The sequence below is a fragment of the Oryx dammah genome, unplaced genomic scaffold (assembly GCF_014754425.2).
Source record: "Oryx dammah isolate SB20612 unplaced genomic scaffold, SCBI_Odam_1.1 HiC_scaffold_5, whole genome shotgun sequence".
In the NCBI taxonomy this organism is placed as follows: domain Eukaryota; kingdom Metazoa; phylum Chordata; class Mammalia; order Artiodactyla; family Bovidae; genus Oryx; species Oryx dammah.
Genome location: NW_024070189.1, coordinates 35762345 through 35771521, shown reverse-complemented (window position 1 = coordinate 35771521; position 9177 = coordinate 35762345). Strand labels below are relative to the sequence as shown.

Genomic DNA, 9177 nt, shown 5'->3' with positions numbered 1-9177 from the left:
GCCCTGTAAGGCATGTTGCCTTTATTTTCTACTATAGCACTCAGCTCTTTCTTTAAAACCCAAGAAGCAATAAACAAGACAAATTAATTAAACTGTGAACTATGAAAATGAACTCATTTTATTTTTTAAAGCAACCTTTGCTTCTGATGTAAAAAGAAACAAGTACAGATCTGTGAACTCAAGCAATTGTAGCAGGAGACAAGGTATCAAACACTTTTAAGGGTACTGCATGAAATGTTTATTGACCAGAATTTGCAGAATGATAAAAGGCTCCAGTCTATCATCAGATTTCCCACATGGAAAATGAACACCAAGGAACAGCGATCAGTTCAGTTAAGTTGCTCAGTCATATCTGACTCCTTGCCACCCCATGGACTGCAGCACATCAGCTTCCCTGTCTATCACCAACTCCTGGAGTTTACTCAAACTCATGTCCATTGAGTCACTGGTGCCATCCAACCATCTCATCCTCTGTCATCCCCTTCTTCTCCCACTTTCAATCTCTCACAGCATCAGAGTCTTTTCAAATGAGTCAGTTCTTCGCATCAGGTAGCCAAAGCATTGGAGTTTCAGCTTCAGCATCAGTCCTTCCAATGAATATTCAGGACTGATTTCCTTTAGGAGGGACCGGTTGGATCTCCTTGCAGTCCAAGGGACTCTCAAGAGTCTTCTCCAACACCACAGTTCAAAAGCATCAATTCTTCGGCACTCAGGTTTCTTTATGGTTCAACTCTCACATCCATACATAACTACTGGAAAAACCATAGCTTTAACTAGACAGCCATTTGTTGACAAAGTAATGTCTATGCTTTTTAATATGCTGTCTAGGTTGGTCATAGCTTGTCTTCCAAGGAATAAGCGTCTTTTAACTTCATGGCTGCAATCACCATCTGTGGTGATTTTGGAGCCCAAAAAAATAAAGTCTGTCACTGTTTCCACTGTTTCCCCTTCTATTTGCCAGGAAGTGATGGGAACAGATGCCAAGATCTTTGTTTTCTTTTTTTTTTTTTTTACAAAGAAGTTTTACCTTTTATTGTGTTCCATTATACAATTTTACACAGTACCATTAATATTTTAAGTGACAATTAAGCAAATAGAATGAAAGTTTTTGAGCTCTACTTCTAAGTATATAGATTTACCTAAAAAAGTACAAACTAAGCACAGTGGTGCAATTTTCCAGGCACTTTCAAGTTGCTTAAATATTTACAAATATGTAAGCACCCTGTATGAAAGCATGAACGTTTTGGTGTCAGGAGGAAACACTCCCGTGTATAACAAATCTTTACATTTTTAACATTTGCACAGCTCCAAACATTCCTGAGAAGTTCAGTCTTGTTGTCACTTGACATCTGCATGCCCTCATATTTCAGCAGTGTATCTTGGGGAACCATAACTTCGATCACTCGATGTACCACTAATTGCACAAAATACATGTAATGTGTTGCTCATCCAGGGAGAATGCATTGGGTCTTCTTGTATTATCTGTTCATGAATAAGGTCAGACAATTCTTTCACCATGTCTCTGAAATTTGACTTGAGCCCTTCATGGTATTCAATCTGATCCTCTTTAATTAACCGCTCATTTAGTTCCAGTGCAATGCTGCATGCTTGGATGAACTTCCTAAACATGTCTTTCAACTCATTTACTTTCTTTTTTTTAATTAATTAATTTATTTTTAATTTTTACTTTACAATTCTGTATTGGTTTTGGCATAGATTGACATGAATCCACCACAGGTGTACATGCGTTCCCAAACATGAGCCCCCCTCCCACCCCGCTCCCCACAACATCTCTCTGGGTCATCCCCACGCGTCAGTCCCAAGCGTGTCATATCCTGCATCAGACATAGACTGGCATTTCAATACTTACATGATATTATACATGTTTCAATGCCATTCTCCCAAATCATCACACCCTCATTTACTTTTTTGGGTGGATACTTGCTAGCTTGACTGTCATTTAAGAAAGCCCTTGCATATGCTAACGGACCTGCATTTACCTGCACTGAAACACAGCCCTGCAATTTAAGTTGGAGCTGAATCATATCCACGTCAGCAGAAGAGCAAAGCTTTTGCAGCTCTGCAGTTTTATCTTTTATTTCATCAGTGGCAACATCAATTGGCTTTAAATGAATCTGCTGTTCATAGTTTATAGCGATCCTCTTCTTCACATATGGAAATGAGTTTGAAGTAGTCAAGATTGTACGGCGTTTGCACTGTTCCTCTATACAGCCTTGCTTTTTGCCTGACAATGTATAAGGAGCCTCAAAAACAAATCTGTTGATATTATGGTTTCTTTCAAACTCAGTTTTTCTTTCTGTGAGTTCTTTATCATCAAAGTAGGGCTTCACATAAGTGACTTGGATATGAGCATATTTGGGATCAAGCTCTTTGACATTTACCTTGTCTGAATCCTGAATTATTTTGACATTCTCTGTACCAAATTTTTCACCATAAAGTTTAACAAGTCTCAGGGAAATTTCTGAGAGACCGGTGAGCTTTGGCTCTTTATAGATGTACTCCTTTCCATCCTCTTCTTCAAAAAAGGATTGGCCATAAAAGGCAACTCGGAAGAAAGTACCCAGAAGTCTTTTCTTTGTGTGCATAACCTCCAAAATTTTTGTGTAAGCTCCATGAAGAGTTCTATAAACTTGAGGAAGTTTCTCAAACTCTCGACGTTTTTCATAAATTGGAATGATCAACTTGGAAATTTCAGAAATTACTTCATAACGCTCTGCTTTCCATAAGCCGTCCACACATTGTTCTAGCAATTCCAGCAAAACTTCCTGGAAAATCCCATGGGCTGAGGAGCCTGGTGGGCTGCAGTCCATGGGGTCGCTAGGAGTCGGACACGACTGAGCGACTTCACTTTCACTTTTCACTTTCGTGCATTGGAGAAGGAAATGGCAACCCACTCCAGTGTTCTTGCCTGGAGAATCCCAGGGACGGGGGGAGCCTGGTGGGCTGCCGTCTCTGGGATCGCACAGAGTCAGACACAACTGAACAGACTTCGCAGCAGCAGCAGCAGCAGGGCACGAGGAAGAAGCCCTATTATATAAATTCACTATAATGGACATCCAACATTCCAGCATCCTCTTTCATTGCTCCTTCTTCATCAGTGTTGGGAGTAATATTCTTGAAGGCTGAACATCCATTAGGGAATAATTCCGCGGGCGCAGCCACGCCGCCGCGGCCGGCGTAGAGCAGCAGCGCCCACAGCCCGCAGAGCCGCGCCGGCCGCTCCATGTAGCCCTCGCTCGGAGCCCGGCCCAGATCTTTGTTTTCTGAATGAATGAAACAGCAATACCCTCATCTTTTTGTAATGTATTTTTAATTACATGTTCATTATTTTGGGCTTATATAGAAATTTTCCATATCAAATTAAATAATTTTAAATTTGTCTCACTCAGTGTATATATAATAGCTACAGTCAGTCAGTCAGTGGAATGATTTCCCACCAGGATGAGAAAGATAGTAGATTGTGCTTTTGCTATTGCTTCTAATTTCAAACTAACCATTTTATTTATTGCCTTTATGGCTACTGCCTTTTCTGAAGATGATTATTATATCTATAGAGTATTTATAGAGCACGTGTGCTTTCCTTTTCTGTTTCAAAGCTAATTTTTAGAATTCTTTTGTGATTTAGGAAATGGATGTAACCATGAGGACTGGTAAAATATGGTGAAATATAGCTACCCTTTACTAGTTTCCCAGATATCAAGGTATATTTGCCAAAAGGCACACTTACCCTTATGATGTTAAACAGTATAAAATAAAACCTCATTTTCAATTTAAACTTTAAGTTCTGATACTGTTCTAAAAGTCTCTTCTTTGAGAAGTGGTTTTTTTTTTTTCTGCATGAAATATAGGAAGATTATAGAGTTATCTTTAAGTTTCCTATAGTTATAACTCATTTGAACCTAAGGAGTATCATTTACCCTCCCTAAAATATTATAAGATCAATAAATAATACAAAATATATTTGCCTGGTATGGAAGGTCAAGAAAAGTAATTTTCTTCTAGTGATACAGAGAGCTGTTAGGAGATGAATGTAATGTTCAAAAGATTGTGCATGGTTTTGAAGTTACCTGCCATGATAGAATAATCAATAGCTAACTAGGAAGACCTTCATTTGATCATTCATGCCTCATCATGCATGAACATCATTAAATATTCTCTTGGTTTCTCAGCAGGTTGTCTTTGAAGTTGCCACATGGAATATTTTCCTGCATGGAGAATTATAAGTCACAAAAATGTGTTGCTGATGTGTAGTTACAAGATAAAAAGAGATCTAAACTTGCATATAGCTCATCAATTGCTCACTGACTTGGATCAAAAGATTATTTTATTAAATATCATGTTTCCTGCTGAGACTTCAGTTTTGCCAAATGGTCAACCATTCCTGTGGATCAGGTGATCATGTTGGACACAGGAAAACATTTAAACTGTAATTGTTACAGTATATGTATCAGAATTTCATAGAGAAGCAAGTCATCTTTCTCATCCGCATACTTTTTGTCAAAAGTCATTAAAATCACTTTCCTCAGGTATATGATATTTGCCAACAAAAATTTTAATAAAACCATTTGATGAGTCAAAATTAAAATTTAGAAACCCTGTGCCACTTGTGCTTTTTTTTCAAAATTCAAAATAAGTAGCAAACATGAAGCAAAACACAAGTGTTGGTTCACAAAGAGGAACTTGATGCAAAAACACAAAGGACATGTGGCCTAAAGCTTTCGATTTTTTTATGTATATAAAATTCCCAGACACTACAGAAAATTCTGTCATTTCTGAAGGAGAATAAACCCTTAGGAGTCAATTTTGACTAGTTTCATGCTCCTGTATGGGAAACACACATTCATTCATTTGAAAATATCTTAATGACCCATTCTAAGAGTAAGAGTGAGATGAAGTATACACTGAGAAGTTATTCCACAATCCCTCAATAATAGCAAATCTTTCACTTTAAGACAGTGTTTCATAGTCCTAGTCAAAAGGCATTTATTAGAATTTATGGGCTAAAACATGCAAAAGGAGCTGAGAATACAAGGATAAATAAGCCACATTCCTTAATCTCACACAGTGGGGAAGCCAGGCACATATACAAATCGAACAGTCCTGTAGCACAACCATGCTCAGAGGAAGATGCCTGATCTACCTGGGAATGCCAAGAGAATGTTTATAGAAAAAGTTATATTTCATCCTGTCTTGAGGAATAAGCTTTCAATACTGAGAAAATATAAGAAGACAATCTATGGAAAGAGCACAGGCTGGAAAAAGGACTGGAGTTCTAAAACTCAGAGAACTGTGAAAAGTTCAGTGTTACAGGAGCATAGAATACAAAACATGAGGCAGTGAATAGAACAAAAGGTGAATTTGTTAGAAAATTTTGATATTTTTTTAAATTGATAACACAAGAGATAGCAGTTCAAACAGTTACGATAAAGAAAACTTTAAGGGGACTAATCAATGAACTTTAGAATTGGTTGCATTGGGAAATGAGGGAAAGGCAGAAGTTAAGAATGACACTAGTCTTTCCTGCAAAGATTTAAAGTCAATAGTAATGTCATTAACCAAGACAGGAAATAAAAGTAAGGACCTAATATTAAGAAAGTGAATTCTATTTTGGACATTTCAAGTTTGAATTTCCTAAGAAGCACTTTTTGGAAATGCAAAGATTCTGTTACAAATACAGAAGAGGATCTCAGGAGAAAGATCAGGTCCAGAAGACATGAAGTTGGAAGTAAATTGCTCTAGATGGTACATGAAATCTTGAGAACACATGTTAGCACCCCGGGAGAGGAGAAAGAAAAGGCAGAGAATCGAGGATACACTCTCAGAGAATGTCAAAGTCTAATAAATGAAGGAAAGTGAGAGAGGGTCAAATTTTAGAGGAAATCCAAGGGTACAGAAGTGGGAGAGTGGCTAATGGTGAGGCAGAACAATTTTCTGGAAGCCAAGACAAGATTATATCAAGGAAGAAAGGAAGAAGGACATGGTCAAGAAAAACTGAAGAAAGGTCTAAGGACAAACTAAAATAGGTCATAGGTTTAGCAATTAGAAAAGGCCCTGGACTCTGCAAGAAGACTTTCTGAGTAGAAATACAAGCCATAGTATAAGAAATACAAGTAGAAATACAAGCCAGGTGTCAGCTGGCTAAAGGGTAGGAATGGGGTGATGATTTGGGAAGAATAATTATATGTTGTTTGACCTAGAAATTCCAGAGGGATGGAAGAGAATGACAATGTAGAGGCAGCTAAAAGCAATGATAAGCATAAGGGCAGGTTTTCGGTTGATGCTTCATTTTATTTTTGTTCAGAGATGAAGGAGCAAATAGTGTGCTTTTAACACAAGGGCTCTTAAATAAAGTGGATGCACAGAGAGGCAAAAACTAATGCACAAAATCCTAAAGAATTTTGCACTAGATAAGAGGCCTAATTTTAATGTAAAAGGTAAAATGCACTGCTTACTCTCAGATAAGACTGCTATATTGATACATGGACATTTTTAGCTATATTAAGAAACAGAATGAAGAAAAGTGATAAATCTTGAAAGCAAATAGATTTTATTTTCTTTGGACTGTAGGCTTCCCATCTTCTGAAAGGTGTACATCAAAAGGGGAAGATTCTACAAATTACATTGCAGTAATAATAGTTTTGTTAGCCTAGTAATTAGAAACATGGAAATAAAGTGATTGTGAAATCTATCACATTGAAAAATACACAAAGTGACAAAAGCTGAGGGTCAATATCAATAAAACATGGGTCATTTTCTACACCAGATGAGTGTTACCTTCCTACCACACATACACACACATGCATTTAACTCATTTTTAGCAATTGCTCAGCAAAACCAATGTGTCTGGGTTAAGAATTCAGAACACAGCCTCTCAAACCAGAAATACGATTTGGTCGATCAAGACCATCAAGCATCCTGGTGCATTTATATTGCATCACATGATTCTTCAAATAATGGACATATTTAACTAAGAATTCCTTGCTATTGGCCAGAGGTTTGAATATGGATTTAATGGCCTTTAAAAAAAATACTGTCCCCTCATCTATTTTTATTGTTCTACCTTAAGAAGCAAATCTAGAAAACTAGGTCATTCAGGCTTTGTTCCTTCAAAATACAGTTAAATAACAAATATCAGGAAAAACTGTCCAAAACTTGGAAGTTGGTGAGAGATTACTGGGTCTCTTTAAGGAATATGCTCCATATTTTCCAGTATGCCCTCTGGGAATTATTTGATTCTACTAGCTGAACAGGGAGAAAGCAATGGCAACCCACTCCAGGGTTCTTGCCTGGAGAATCCCAAGGACGGGAGAGCCTGGTGGGCTGCCGTCTCCGGGGTTGCACAGAGTCGAACGTGACTGAAGCAACTTAGCAGCAGCAGGAGCATTAGCTGAACAACTTTGCCTGACTTTTCATTGAGTGGGTTATTTTATAATAATCTCTCTCTAGTGGCAGAAGGTAACTTGAAGAATTCTGACAGGAATGGAAATTATCCATTAAAATCCAAATGAGTATCATCAAGTAGAGAATTAATTGTTTATGCCTTGTAAAATGGATCAACATAACGCTGTTTAATTGTCCTGTATGATGTTATCCAGTTTACATTGCTTAGCACTTTTCCATTCATTTTTACATTCCTGCATGTGCATGAACACACAGAGAATCACACACAAATCAGCTCTTCAATTTTTTTTTTCCTAACTGGTTTTAATATCTTATTCGCTCCCTCACTAATTAGAGAATCAAATAAAAATTTTAATGTGTCCACTTTATATTTTTAAGAGAACCATGGGTTTACCATTTTTGTAAACTGAGCTTTAGCACAGAAAAATTAAGTGAACTAGATAATTACATTTAAGAAATATCTGTCTAGAAGCTTGTCCTCCAGATCTTAATAGCCTTTATTGTATCAACCTTACAGCATTAATAATTTTAAAATCACAGTCTCCCATTTACACCACTTAAATACATTCATTTTTGTCAACCACAAATAAAGTAAAATACTTCTAATAAAATAAGAACTGTACATATTTGCATAGTAAAAGAACATCTATTTTATTGAGAAAGAAATGCTTCATATTATAAGTACTATTAGCCAGAATGTTGAAGAGCATATCCTTAGACACTGTGGAGCTATTTTTGCAACAAACAACAAACTTGCATTTTGTCTAACAAGTTCCCTTGGGAATTAAGAGAAAAATATGTTGAAATGTAGAAAAAAATGCAAGTGGAAAATTTTACCCTGACAACTATATGGTCTAACTTGACACTTCAGGGTAAACACAAGATATTATTAAAGCCTTAAGTTTTCATGTAATGAAACAGAATAAATTACTCAATATTTTAATTATTTCTGTAAAATAAAATTCTCAATAAAATGTGCTATTTGAAAACATAGGTATAAACTAACAAAATGAGAATCATGGTCCTTTTAAGAAAATAAGTATGGATTTACTGATCTTAATACACTGATGCCATGGAAATTACTTCTCTTATTAATTCCATTTACCTGAAAAATAAGCCTTTGCATGACTCAGGGAATGCATTGTTTTAACTGCCTATAAGTGTTCCTTATCTAGTTAGTGATTCATATAGACAGACTTACCTCCAAAACAAAGAAAAAGCCATTTGTATAGTGACCACATCAAAAGAAGCAAATATACCAAGTCACACTATTATATTACTCTTAAAATACATGACAGTGGAATTTTCTAATTCAATCTTGTGAGAGAAAATTCTAAGATCTACGTGCTCCATATTTTCTAACCCTTCAGAAATGGCCTCCAAATATATTTTTTTACTATAGGTTAAACATTTGTAGTTATGAAAAAGGAATCAGAATACAATTGGAAATGATGCATAGCATCACATCACCCATAAAATCTACAATATGAAAAGATTAGTTTTCATTCCAATTCCAAAGAAGGGCAATGGCAATGAATGTTCAAACTATGGTATAATTATTCTCATTTCATATGCTAGCCAGGTTATGCTCAAAATCCTTCATGCTAGGCTTCAGTATTATGTAAACTAATGTGCAAGCTGGGTTTAGAAAAGGCAGAGATCAAATTGACAACATTTGTGGGATCATAGAAAAACCAAGGGAATTCCAGAAAAACACCTACTTGGCTTCATCGACCATGCTAACACCTTTGACTA

At 36.4% G+C, this 9177-nt stretch overlaps 1 protein-coding gene across 4 annotated transcripts; it reads right to left on the bottom strand.

Annotated features, from left to right (window-relative positions):
• Nucleotides 1–997: 997 nt before the first annotated feature.
• On the bottom strand, nt 998–3263 carry LOC120863340 (dedicator of cytokinesis protein 11-like). 4 transcript variants are annotated; one of them, XM_040239461.1, is made up of 4 exons: nt 3061–3263; nt 1922–2786; nt 1622–1643; nt 1403–1482 (listed from the first exon to the last, which is right to left on the bottom strand). In XM_040239461.1, exons 1-4 carry the CDS (start codon nt 3244–3246, stop codon nt 1479–1481), a joined length of 1077 nt encoding a protein of 358 aa, XP_040095395.1. In that variant the 5' UTR covers nt 3247–3263; the 3' UTR covers nt 1403–1478. The 4 variants fall into 4 exon arrangements, with proteins under 4 accessions (XP_040095394.1, XP_040095396.1, XP_040095395.1 ...); XM_040239463.1 differs by having other exon boundaries at nt 1465–1482; nt 1622–1648; nt 1926–2786; XM_040239460.1 differs by having other exon boundaries at nt 998–1643.
• Nucleotides 3264–9177: the final 5914 nt, after the last annotated feature.

Excerpts from the sequence above, each read along its gene's own strand:
- LOC120863340 (XM_040239460.1), bottom strand. The coding sequence starts at position 3,246 with ATGGAGCGGCCGGCGCGGCTCTGCGGGCTGTGGGCGCTGCTGCTCTAC. Across the intron at positions 2,787-3,060 it reads TGGATGTCCATTATAGTGAA|GAAGTTTTGCTGGAATTGCT; the intron begins TTTATATAATAG and ends GGGATTTTCCAG. Across the intron at positions 1,644-1,921 it reads GTATCCACCCAAAAAAGTAA|ATGAGTTGAAAGACATGTTT; the intron begins ATGAGGGTGTGA and ends AAAAGAAAGTAA.